This window comes from Perissodus microlepis, chromosome 14, assembly GCF_051167445.1.
Source record: "Perissodus microlepis isolate ML-2025 ecotype Zambia chromosome 14, ASM5116744v1, whole genome shotgun sequence".
Classification (NCBI taxonomy): Eukaryota; Metazoa; Chordata; class Actinopteri; order Cichliformes; family Cichlidae; genus Perissodus; species Perissodus microlepis.
Genome location: NC_140474.1, coordinates 21,379,338 through 21,393,268, shown reverse-complemented (window position 1 = coordinate 21,393,268; position 13,931 = coordinate 21,379,338). Strand labels below are relative to the sequence as shown.

Genomic DNA, 13,931 nt, shown 5'->3' with positions numbered 1-13,931 from the left:
CTAGCCTCACGGGCAAAGCTAGACTTTGAATATTTTCATGACATAAAGGCTGATGAAGCAATTTTAAACGTGTCACTGACGCCAACCATGAAATTCTGTTCCAATTTTGTGCCAATCTTACAAACAGCTAGTAGATAGATGGCTAGACTGAACGCAGAGCATAACAAATAAAACCAACTTTGGAATAAAGCCTAATTTTTCTTTATGGACACTTCCTCTGTAATGGTTCAGGTAACTTTTAGGGTTATGAGGCACTTTGAGTAATCAGACTTGTTATGATAGAAGTTTATGATGAGTTCTCGGCCAAGCAGACCATCACCATAAACTGCATGATAATAAGCCCACAAAGATACACACACATAATCAATGTGACAAACAAGATTTGAAAGACTGGGCAAAGCTCACTCTCCTTCTTACTACCTTTTCAATTGTCTCCTCCTCCTCTCAACCCCCCCCCACCCCCTGCTGCTCCCCCTTGTCTTTTCAGGAAAGTGCTTACAAAGACAGCTGAGTTGCATATGGGGATTAAAAAGTCTATTTTCTCCCTGCAGCCCTCAAGGACAAACTTCTTATAGTTCTTGCCAAGAAAGCAAACTTCAGCTATCCATCTCTCCTACAGTGATTCCAGCACCTTATACCTTTTAATATTATTTTCTCTCAGTTCATTTAAATTCCAATTTATTGTGGATCCATGTGACTACAGTACCAAATAATTCACACATATTTTACCGTTGCTATTGTTCAGACTCGAGGCTTTTACACAATACACTTTCCTGTCCTCCCTGTCACACTTCTCCATCAATCTATCTCCTGCTCGGGTTTCTAAATCACTCTTCCTTCATCTGATGTTTCTCCTTTACAGCTGCTCAGAAATGATCAGTGTTATTTCTTCTTTTTGTTCACTGCCTTAATCCTTGTTTCCGGTATTCCACTTTGCTCCTCTTGTCTTTTTTTTTCCTGAATGGATTTCACGTCGCCCTCCTTCTCTAGATCGCGTGCTGTATTGTGTCAAATTTTACCTGCACATTCCATTCTCAGCCTCCTCCAGTCCAAAGTGTCCGTCAAACTCCAGGTGTATGCGGCTCCCTGGTGGTGACAGCAGTTTCCATGACAACAGCAGGTTGCGAGGGTAAGCGTTGGGGTAGCGTGGGCTGTGGATGACTCCACCCTGTGGCGTTACTGTGATGTTTTCCTCCTTGCGGTACAAGTCTGTGGTGAGGCGATTGCTGTCTGTTAGTGGTTACAGCTAATCAGTTAGTTAGTCAATTTAATAATAGAAGAAGAAGCAAAGCAGATTGTTCACAGATGCAATTTCACACCCAAGAGAAAAACTTTTTTAGACGTCGGCACCCACAAAGACATGCAAAAGAGGAGCACAAAACATATAAACAACAGCTCATACAGAAACAATCCTCAGCAAAGACCGAAAGACTAATTTAAATAAGAGCGTGCCGAGCACACATATTGAAATGGATCACGTAGATTTGTTTGGGTTTATCTTTATCTTTGTTTTCTAAGTGAGACTGCGGTAGTTACCCAGCAGGCCATTTCACAGTTCGAAACTTCTCCCCACTCTTTGTATCTGAAATCTTTAAACTTAGCACACGGGTACGTCTTGGCCCCTGAAGGTTCGTATCTACATCAAATATTGTGACATCATCATGTTGTTGAGAAACCACCTGCTGATGGCAAAAGTGAACCATCTTTACCATTTTTGCATCCTATTAACCCTTTTTACAAGCAATGCATCATTTTGATGTCATGGTATTTTATGTCTACAAAACCTAATTATGACATATGCTCATGCTGCGCTACGCTAATACTGATCAGTTGACAGTGGAGGCCGTTTAGTGCAGCAAACTCAGCGTCATGTTCAAGAAACCAGTAAAAGATCATCTGAGTTTTGTGACATGATGCATTATTCTGCTGAAAACAGCCAAATGAAGATGGTATACTGTGGTCATACAGTGGTGCACATGGTCAGGACATGATAATTAAACAGTGCTCAGTTAGTACTAAAGGGCCCAAAGTGTGCCAAGAAAATATTATTCCAACAAGATGAACTTCAGGAGGTTTTCTCAACCATTTCTACAAATGCTTTGAGTTCCATGTAAGGTGGAACTTAATACTTAATACTGTGTACTTAATAAATGTCTAACAAGTGTACAATGAGTGTGTATAATATAACATGTGGGTTTTAGTATGAAAAAAGTCTGATATCTTTCTGATAGGGCAAAGACTTGGTTGTGTTTCTATCAAACATGTATTTATATACTAGTGTCCATCAAATAACAATATTATTGTCTGACCTTTTCACACCGATTACATTTGAATATTTCAGTTCAAGTAAACATTTGTCACTAACTAAATTTGGCTTGCTATTATTATTCTGCAGAAAAGGTCAAAAAATATTCACATGCATTCCCTGAAGGTCATGAATATCAACAATAACTGGTCACCCACCAAAATCATTCAGAATAATTCTCTTGGAACCAAGAGTCATTGCTAGTTTTGGTAGCCGGGGACCGAACCGTCAGGGTCTGTGCCCTGGCAGCTGTGATGCGGACGCTGTACCGGTCTGTAGTGGTGAAGAGAGAACTGAGCGTAAAAGCGAAGCGCTCAATTTCCCGGTCGGTCTACATCCCTACCCTCACCTATGATCACGATCTCTGGATAGTGACCGAACGAATGAGATCGTGGACACAAGCAAAAATTAGCTTTCTCCAAAGGGTGGCTGGCCTCTCCCTTAGAGATAAGGCGAGGAGTTCGGACAATCGGGAGAGGCTCAGAGTAGAGCCGTTGCTCCTCCACATCGAAAGGAACCAGTTGGGGTGGTTCGGTATCTGACTAAGCTGCCTCCTGGGCGCCTTCTAGGTGAGGAGTATTATCTGTGTGAACACATCAATCTATTGGAACAAAAATACTTAAAGTATTTGCAAGAAATATTCTTGCTTCATGTCTATATATAGGTAACAACTTTATATGTACAGAAGCTGTATGGGTAGGTTCTAAAGTTATGTTTTAAGTAAAACGACTGCTCATTGGTGGTGAACATGAAATTACAACCACTCAAAATGCTTCCCTAACTAATCAATGCAATCATAAATCTATCTTTGACATTTCATAACAATAATCATTAATTGGCCTCACGAATCTAAATCTATTCCCCAGTTCCTGAAAATTCAAGAGGGGAAAAAAAAGCTCTTACACACACTCCCTAAGGTCAGGCTGTGTGCTGAAGTAGGCTGACAGGGCTGTATTTTCTGAGTGGTGTGTGTTTTTTAGAGCACTGAATGCATAATCAAGGCACAGCCTGCACCCCTGGGAGTTGATGGTGATGATGAAGCTTTGGCCTCCTCCTCCTCCTCTTCACTCTGAGCTTCTCTTAATTCCTCCTCTTGCTCAGCCCCGTCTTTACCTTTCACCTCCTCTCTGTGTTTCTCTTCTCTACAGTGTCGCAGTTCCACCTCAGTCACCGGTCATTCTGCTCTTTTCAACAGTCTGCTAATTCCGGCTCCAACAGTTAACACAGCACTCCAGTGTGTATCATGGGCAGCGGGCATTAATGCAGCATGTACTTCTAGTCTGGAGCATGTGTGTAAATGTGACTGCATGTGTGTGCTGGGGCACAATTTTATTTGTAATGAAATTCTTCCACTTTGCTGATCAGAAGCCTGGCTGTGTAAGTCCACTCAGTCAAAAGAAGTGCTTATATGTGAGGAACTCTAACCTAACTATATCCCTGGTGAACAGAGTATGTCTGTTTCAGTTCTTTTCATGAAGAATTTGCATTAAATCTCATGTGACTGCAAGTGGTCGCAAGCACAGCGTGTGCATTGCTTACAATGTCCAATACATATAACCGTAAATACACGTTAGCGCCACTTTTTAACACACCATGAAGCATCTATCTACTGAAATACATCAAGAGATAGAAGTCAGTGCTTCTGACCATGAAATAATCTAGCACATAATTGCTGTAAAACCACAACCCAAATTAATGCACCCATCCATTAATGCACCTGTCTGTGCGCACAGGTATGAGTCTATCTGTGTGTAACAAGAGGGCAGACACTAAAATGAGGAAATATGCAAATGTGCTTGAAAAGCAGTGAGCTCTTCTGGATGATGTTCTGCAGTCACATCATGACCTTAATATAAATCATGCAGTGATGTCAGTGACACTGTTGCAAATTAATGCAAATGATACAGTGATTAGAAAGGAAGTTTCTATTAAAGATCCCCTCCACAGAATCAACAGTGGGAGAAACTAACTGGTGCAATTTATCAGACTGCTGAGGATTTTCGGTAAATGGCTCACACGGACTAAGCAGAATCCGGAAACCAGCAGACATATCAGCGGGCACAGATGGATATGCAGTGCAGTCTGGAAATATTAGGACAGGGACAGATTTAGCTCAGGTTTTCACAGGTTTGTACTTATATTAGTCTTTTTTTAAATGTTCATTTTCTGATAAGATTAACTTCAATCTGTTTCCACAGTGAGGTAGCTTTGTTCAGTGTAGGTTCTATTATTATTATTATTATTATTTAAAATATCAATATTAATAATTTAATTAGTGATTATGGCTGTAGGAATGTGAATGTATATAGGTCCCATTTAAGTTAGTCCTGCGATGGAGTTGTAACATCTTGCTACGTGATAGTCCACTCCACCCCATCTGCCATTAATTATTATTATTCCTTGCTGTTGTTATTTCTATTTTTGCAAGACATAAGCCTCAGTCACATTATAACTTATTGATTATAGGATCTTTAATCTAAACTAGTCCTATAATTTATATGAAATGAAATTGGGCATATGTATTTGACAGGAAGTCAACATTCTGCAGTCACAGAAAATGATATTGTGCTGATAATATCACTGTTTGACTCAAATCCTACATTTAGCCACCCCCTCCAACCCCCACCATCTTGCTCACACACACAAACACGCACGCACATTGTCGTCTGCTCCACACTGACAAACTCACCACACAGTCACGCAGCATCATTGTCACAGTTATTTAAGTGTCAGATCAGGAGTCTGAGAGTTTAATTGGCAGTCAGTTTCTGTGTGTGTTAATCATTTTGCGAGGACCTACAACCTGCTACTTTATGGGTCTGTGTCTTCCTTATGAGACAAAAAAACAAGTACCTTAAATTTAAATCCTCCCCTTTCGAGATGAAGAGCTCTTTATAAAATTGACTTTAGATTAGGGTTTGTAGTAAAGCATTAGCGTTTTGATAAGGTTAGGGTACATTTCTATCAGATGAATGGAAGTTAATGCAATGTCCTCTGAAGTCATGGATACACAGCTGTGTGTGTTTATGGATGTGGCAGGTTACAAGAAAAAGGTTCAGACTATACATGTGTGTATTTGGATGCATGCATGTCTTGAAGGATGTATGTGGTTAATTTTTCCCTAATTAAATTTAACTCTCCCACCTCCAGTGTCAGAGTGTAATGTTCTCCATGGTGCTGAAATCTATTTCTGATCCCAGTGCCAATCACACTCTAATCACCAGCAACATGATGCATCACGGAAGGAAAAATAGCTCTTTAGAGAAAGCACTGAAGTTGCTCGGAGGGATCTGATGTTAAAGCTAAGATATGAAACTTTTATATTTCTCTTATAATTAAAATCTGATTTTGGTGAAGTCGCAGGTGTGCAAAGAGTAAATATTAAAAAATAAATCTATTTTTTAGTTCAAGTGTCTGTTCTGTGTGAAGCAAACTCTGTTTTTCTTGAGTGACAGTTTACATACTGTATGATGAATTCCCACACAGAGACACAGTCCCAGAGGACATTACCTATAACAAGGCGACCCCATTTCTTACATCTGCCATCCCCTGTCTAACATATCCTGTCTGACTTTCATCTCCTAGCAATGAATTCTCATAACTTTCACACACAAACACACACATATACAAGAGAGCAGGACACACATAATGGATTCACTTTCAGCTGTGAAAATCTACCTGTTTTCATTCAAGGTGCCATTACTCTTTTTAATAAAAAAAAAAAAGCAGGTGTTTATTTTTGATGTGCTTCACGATTATTAACTAAGTATTTACGCCTGTTTCAAAAATCACAGTTAAGTATTTAATGGACAGGTCAAAATACTTTTTTTGGGGGAAAATGTGCTTTACTTGCTTTCTAGTGGAGAGTTAAGATGACATAGTGATACACTGTCTGTTAAAACTACAGCCAGCAGCTGATTAGTTTATTGACAGCAGAGAGAAACAGCTAGTCCGGAAAAGGTAATATATGCATCACTTCAATTTGCTGAAGCATCTCACCTTGGTGTCTAGAAAAACATAAAAAGATAAGAATAAAGCTGTGTGTAGAACTGAGTAATGCTAGCCCTGGACTATTTCTGGACTGAGTACGCAAACAGAGCAAGGATATTATAACGACAGCACCATGAAAGCGCTCAATGATCAGTTTAGATAGATGTGCCTCAAAAAGTATAGAAACGGAAACACTAACAATAAACCATTCAGTATGTTGCGTAGTAGTTTGTATGCAGCACTTTGGCCAACGTTATTCATACTGTGACAAAAATACTTGTCATAGTATAAATAAAAAATATGATCTTTCAAATATTAGCTTAAAAACCCCCCAAAATATTTTGACGACAGACCCATCTGCGTTATCTGCTGAGTTGTTTATTCATCTGTGTTTGGTAACAGAGTGTACTGCCCATTAACAGCAAAACTGCTGATAAACACAGCGAGCATGTGTAAATGTGTGCGTCTGTGTATTCGTTTTTATCATTAGTTGTTTATGTGTATGCAATAGGTTCATATGGGCATATCTGTTAGGAACTGGGGTATATATGGGTCGCTGTTTCTGTGTTTGTGTACATGTGAGTGTGTATTGGTTGTGGATGTGAGAGCTGCACTTACATGCTCAGAGTATTTCCACCCATGAGAAATAACCAAAGCCTTTTCCATCTGGCTAAATGCTCAAGGCATATATATGTGTGTGTATATACATATATATATATATATATATATATATATATATATATATATATATATATATATATACATATATATATATATATACACATATGTGTGTGTGTGTGTGTGTGTGTGCTTCACTGTAATGTTTATGCAGGCTCATTGTTTTACCACTTTCTCATGACAAATCAGCTGTAAACATGCCCCTTTGTTTCTCTGTCATGCTCAAAACACAAGCACAAAGGCATGAAAAAGTCACACACATACACACACACCCACACACACATATATATCCTGGGGTGAACAGTGCATGCCGAGGGGTGTCAGCTTTGGTCACCATCAGTTCTTACCCCACATATCTACTCCCTCTTGGCTTCTTCTCTTTGCTCATTTCTGCACCATCTCCTCTGTTTCACTCTGTTTCTAATCACGATGAATCACTTTTTCCTTGTTTCCCTAGTAATAGATGCCTAATGTAAAGTCTTATATTTAACATTTAATAATATTTCATGAATCGTGACCAGGTCAAACCTGTGGTGTATGTAGTTAAAAAAAAAACTATAATTAATCATTATATTACATCTTTTTCTGATATTTTACATTTTCTTTACGATTATTACTGGCCTACATTAATCTGTGCCCTTTTCTTTTATTCAAATTGATGCATGCCCTCTGCATTCATTGTCAAAGTGTGTGGTGTTGGGATATTTGTGTGGACTGATTGCACTATGAAGGAGGCAAAGACAAATGGCTCTTAGTCGAGGCAGATGGCCGCCCCTCCCTGAGCCTGGTTCTGCCGGAGGTTTCGTTCTGTTAAACGGGAGTTTTTCCTTCCCACTGTCCCCAAAGTGCTTGCTCATGAAGGGGTCATATGATTGTTGGGTTTTACTCTATATCTATTATTGTAGGGTCTACCTTACAATATAAAGAGCCTTGAGGCGACTGTTGTTGAATTGAATTGAATTGACTGAGAGAAAAGACGGCAATCATTTGATATAACTTGTGAGACGATCAAGAATGAAAATATGTGTTTAATAGAAGGGTGTATGGGACTGCATAGTGTTAACCAGCCCACATGGGCATGCATGTGCCAAGGCAAATGTAGTGTGGACACACTACATTTATTATCTCACACAAAACAGAGCTTCTGCCATATTTGTAAGCAATCAAGTCGTGGTTAGAAAGTATATCGACCAGCTTTAGATGTACTGCGTACTAAAAACCACCAAAGAATATGTGCATTAATATATATAAGAATATTTGCATTTAAAGTGCTTTAAAAGTTACCAAGGAGTTAAGAGGTTCGGTTCAGTCACTACAGAATTAAAAAACTATAAATAGATGATCATAAAAAAGTCACACTTGCACAGCTTTTCCTAAGGGTAAAAGACCAAAAAATGCTGCTGATATCACAACACTGACTCTTCTGAAGCCTCTACAAAGACAACACACTAATACAAAATTAGTAGTGAAGAATCTAGAGTGATATTAAAGATAAGTATGCTGACCCCATCACGCAGCCAGAGTGTGATCTTCAGCAGGTAACCAAACAGCAGTGATGAGCAGACAGGCCCATAACCTCGTATTTCTACCCTGACCTGTATCTATAAAAGAATCACTGTGAAGTGCTCTTTGGGCTGGATAACTTACTTAAAGACTTAAAGAAAGATCCCGTTTGTCCTCATTATGATAAGGTTTGCTGATGAGCTAATGTTCATGTTATTGGCCTAATATAGCTGAGTTATAATTTTCTTCTTTTTTTGTACCTTTTATTGTTTCTGAAAAGGACTTTGTAAAGTTTTATATATATAAACTTTATTATTATTATTATTATTAACTGTTAACTATATGAAAGCTGTTACTGAGTAATGTAAAAGTAATGTCCAATGTAGAGTCAACAATTACTTTGTCAAATGAGTAATTTAGTAATGTCATGCATCACTTAAAAACAAAAAAAACAAAAGTAATACAATGTTGTAATATATTATTTTGAGTAACAGCCGCAACACATATGGGTACTGGTTCCCTTAAAGCCGGTTTCAAGCTGCAATTTTTACACCACATTGGCTTCATTTTTAAGGCCCACAGGTTAATGCTTATAATTAACATGAGCTACATCTACTTGCTGGAAAACAGGGGAAAATATCTTGAGATATACTCGCTTACGATGTAGTCACAAGCTGCGGAAGACAACTAAACATCTCTTGCAACAACCTGTCATTCAACTGCTTCCCTGTGACTTTGCTCAAAACTATGTACCATACCTGCCAGATCATCATACTTTCATTTTGATTCTTTTTAGGTAAAAAGTGAGGCAAATACTTCGTCTGGACTATAAATGTGTGCAACACACTAATGTTTGACTTTTGAAACATTTGCTAAGAAAACTCTTAGTTGCTAGGCAACATTATCAGGCAGAACTTTGTATTTCAAAGCTTTTGGTGCCTGAGTCATATCAGTGTCAGGGCTGTAAATACAGTGATTTACATGCATATTTAACTTTTCACATGCAAACATCACGCTCTCACTCTTTTTTTCAGATTCCTGCAGGTAAAACTACAGTGTGTATCAGATCCATCCATTTTTCTTGTCACTTGTGAAAATGCTTATCATGACCAAACTTATCATGACAGGGCACTTATCCTTATAACCCCCTGCCTGGGGGCAATTCCAAAACACTGTAGGGTGTTCGCCTCTCTCCATTCTCCACTCGCAGCAGTAGTTACACCCACTGTGAGTGTCTGTGTGGGTGGATGTTTTCAGGGTGACAGCATGAGCATTTGAAACAGAGCATAAGAAAGAGTTTGTGAGTTGTAGGGTGGATTTAGAAGTTTTTTGTTTTTTTTTTTCATTTCAGGGAATGTGCACGTGTGAATATGTGTGAGAAAGAGTTTCGTGGCCCTTTGAAGCTGAAACAAAGGCGTGCCCTGTGACACGGACAGATGAGGTTAGACAAACAGATGTGACCAAATTATTGTTAACTGAGCTAGAAAACTCTTTGTGGACATCCTCGCAGGGAAAGACGGTAGGGTGGGGAAGAGAAAGATATGGGATGCAAAACAATAAGAGAGATGGAGTAGAGATGAAAAAAGCTGGAATGGGTGTGAGAAAAACTGGGAAACTCTGGGATGTTGAGAAAAACAAGAGTAAAAGAGGAAACGATGGTCAGGACAAAAAAGGAAAGATGGAGCAGTGGCCACGGCTACTGTGCAGCGAAAATAACAAGAGAAGCCCCAAGATATCTCAACACATGAAAACTGTGTAAGTTACACAAAAGAGCATATCTGAGTTGGGCTCATAAATATGCAAAAAATGTATTATTATGTGTGCATATATATATATGAGTCTATGTGTATGTTTGTGTAAGTGTTCCACTTGCTTTGTTGTGATGTGCACAGATTTGTGCAAATTCATCATTATCTTGTTTTTTTCATCTATTTCAAAGGCATAAACAAAGACAAAACATCAATGCAAAGCCATGACTCGCAACGCATTTAAATTTCCTTCGGTACTGGAGCTTTTTAGCTGGCCCTCACATCTTCACCAGTGAGTTTCAATGATCCTTTTAGGCCTTTGATTAGCATTAGCATCCACTTAACTTTTCCAAGAGGCTCTCAGGCATCTATGACTCAACACCTGTTGATGAGGGCAAATTAGTCTAATGGATACAAAGAAAAGGGACAAACAGCTCTCAATGATTTGTGCCTGAGTGAGTGGAAATCAGGGATTAAGTTTGAGTTGAAAAGATAATATGTTAAAATGTCTTAATGATGTTTATTGATATGTATGATAAAGGATGTTAAGTATTATACACTGCAAAAAAGTCATCATATAACCCAGTATTCTGTGGATGACACTTTTAAGGCTAAAGTTTGGTGCTTTGGCAGTGAGGGTACCCACCTGACGGAAACTCCAATCTAAAAGATCACTCTGTAAAGTTGCCTTAAATAGAAGGGAGTCCTAAGCTGATTTTGTTTTTGTTTTCCAGGCTGAAGACCTGTTTATTTCTTCTCCTAACACTAGAACCACCAACATGTCATTTTGACCCACTGGGATTTTAAAGTCATGTTAACACTGTTAAAAACCTTGTAACTCTGTTAAAATCAAATCCACCATCTCATAACTTTTACTAAATCAGACTTATTTACCAAATTCTGAATTTTGGGGTGTCTGGAAGAAAAAAAATATGACAGGATTTTACCTAGAATCACCGCAGACGTCATTTTGACCTCATGGAAATGAATCTAAAACCACTACTGCAGGATGTGGCATTTCCAAGCAACATGATTGTTGCTATAACATTAGTCAAAGCTAGGTGAATATGACTGATTAAAAAATAAACAGGGGACTGTAGTTGTTTTTTATGCCTTCCGACAGGGTCAAACTGACTGCCCTCCAGTTCTAGTGTTAAAATAAAGCTCATCAACTGATATTACGTGACTTTTTTCTAAAATGGTCTTTTGTAAAACCACTGATAATGTTTTTGACTCCATAGAAATCAATGTAAAATGCTGTGCTCAAGAAGAATTGTTTACACATTTGGATACGTGGAGAACTGGGTACATTGCTGGCTGTGCAGAGCAGCAGGGGAGCTGTAGTTGAACTGAGCAGAGAGTCCAGGGTGTGGAAAACTAATATGAACTAATAATAAAGGAAATCTGAAGCAGGGCAGCCCGACGAACATGTGTCAGGCCAGAGGAGCAGAACTGAGGAGGGCTGCAGACTAAAGCAGAGCAGAGGGAACAGTGGATGAGAGAGAGACCTCAGGTCTGGTGATCAGGAGACAGGTGTGGAAGATAAACTTTTTCTGTTCTGCTTTTACAATAATTTTTTTCATTTATATTTTGTTGTAGCCAACTGTGAGATCAATTTTAAAATGTGGGCAGTGAGCTGTTCAACCTGTCTCACAGTGAACTTGTTGTTTTTTATGCCTTCTGCGCAATTAATCAAATTTTAATCTCCATCGTGATTTTGGCTTCCCACAATAAAAGGAACATAACTGACTGATACTGAAAATGTGTGCTCCGCCAATTGAACACAAAGTCAATCAAGCGCTCCCTAAATCACCGTGCTGATCACATCTTCTCTGTGTAGCTTTAGGTTTCCTGGACTAGCCTGGCCAAGTCAAACTACATTAGGAGACAGACTTAAAGCAAAACTCTAACATCTGGCAAAGCAGAGGGCAAAAAAAGCTTGTCCCTGAAAGTGGATCATCATCAGTTGTTTAGAAATACTTTGTGATGTTAACCAAAGCACTGCAAAGGCAACTTATTCAACCATCTAAAAAAACACACCATAAAAAGTATAATCAGTGAAGGACAAGAAAAACAATGCGGTGGTTGTTGCTAAGGTGAATCATCAAACATCAACTCACACATCCATAAATTTGAGTCTGTACAGCCCATTGGTGTATTCTTGTAGCTCACAAAGATGCAGTGAAATCACCAACACAATCACATACTGTTTGTTCAAAGATATGTGTTCACTAAACTCGGAGAGTAACGATCGCTTCAGGAGAATGGCCAACATGCCCCTAATGCACTAAAGCAGCAGAAACCAGCGCTGTATGCAAAATAAATGAAAAATGTGGAGGGATCTCACAGCTGTGGAGTGCTACAGTGTTATTCACATCCATAAAGAATGAAAGACTTTATATTTTATTTCTACTAGATCAGGTCAGGTGACTAAAAATGTTATTTGCCAGCAAAGATTTTTTAATTAACAGGAGTGGAGCACAATGTAAAGGTGAAAAGATTGCCCGTGGATTTGATTTTGAATGAGGTTTTTGTGTAATTCTTTTAAACACATGATCTAAAATTGATTTTAAACTCTTCTACAATAAATGAATTAATAGGATGTGTAAGGTTTGTGTTTTTTGTTGTACCCTTTGTTTATCAGTGGATTCTAAAATGCTTTTCACCTTTACAATCTCTAAATAAAACACCCATTTCTGTACAAGAGTCAAAGCCAGCTGCTGGGCATGCTTATGTCTTTTGCGATGTCCAGGACATTACTGAGAACCTTTTATGACACATTGATGGCTTCTGCAATCATTTATGTAGTTGTCTGCTGGGGTGGCAGCACAGAGAGGAGGAGGAAATGACTTTGTAGACTGGTAAAGAGGGCCACCTATGTCCTGGCCAGTCTCCTAAACTGAGGAGGTGGGTGAAAGGAGGATCTCAGCCAAGTTAATTTCCATTATGGACAACACCTCTCACCTGCTACATGAGACTGCAGTGGCCCTGAGTTTATCTGTGCACTGCTTTTCTTATTTATTTTTCTGTTTTTATTTTTCTAATATATCTCTAATTTGTTTTGTTGTCCTGTGTGCTGCTGTAACATGTAGGAAATCTTACTTATAATTAAAAAAAAATGTGAAGGTTTTCAGTCATCCAGGTCATGGTAGTGAACCAGTTTTTGTCTACCAGACAAAAACTGGTTCACCCGAAAGACAAAACTCCAAAACACAAACTTAACAATGTGGTGTATGCTGTACAGCGCAGTGAGGAATGCCCAGACCTCTACATCGGAGAGACCAAACAGCCACTTCACAAGCGCATGGCACAACATACACAGCAAAATCTCCAGTGTTAAATTAACACTAGAGAGTGTCTATATGGGTCCACTCCTCTGAGTGTTAAATACAACACTGTTGAGTGTTAAATTAACACTTTTGACAGTGTTATATGTTTAAAAGTAACCTAGTCAGTTTTGAAGATTAACAATGGCTAACACTGAGCAGTGCTGATTTTCTAACACTGGAATATTTCTAACATTTTGAGTTATTTTCCAGTGTTAGAAAATCAGCACTGCTCAGTGTTAGCCATTGTTAATCTTCAAAACTGACTAGGTTACTTTTAAACATATTAATGTTTATTTATGTTTATGTTAATTAATGTTAATTTAACACTCAACACTTAACACTCAACAGTGTTGTATTTAACACTCAGAGGAGTGCATA

The 13,931-nt window shown here is 38.6% G+C and overlaps 1 protein-coding gene across 2 annotated transcripts in view; it reads right to left on the bottom strand.

Moving 5' to 3' along the window:
* pdgfd (platelet derived growth factor d) overlaps positions 1–13,931 on the bottom strand; it is a 67,020-nt gene that overhangs the window by 34,017 nt on the left and 19,072 nt on the right. The window contains exon 2 of one of the 2 annotated variants that reach the window (XM_084950949.1): positions 1,020–1,230. In XM_084950949.1, the coding sequence (XP_084807075.1) occupies positions 1,020–1,230 (211 nt within the window). The remainder of the gene's footprint in view (positions 1–1,019; positions 1,231–13,931) is intronic. The other variant, XM_084950950.1, reaches the window with a different exon arrangement.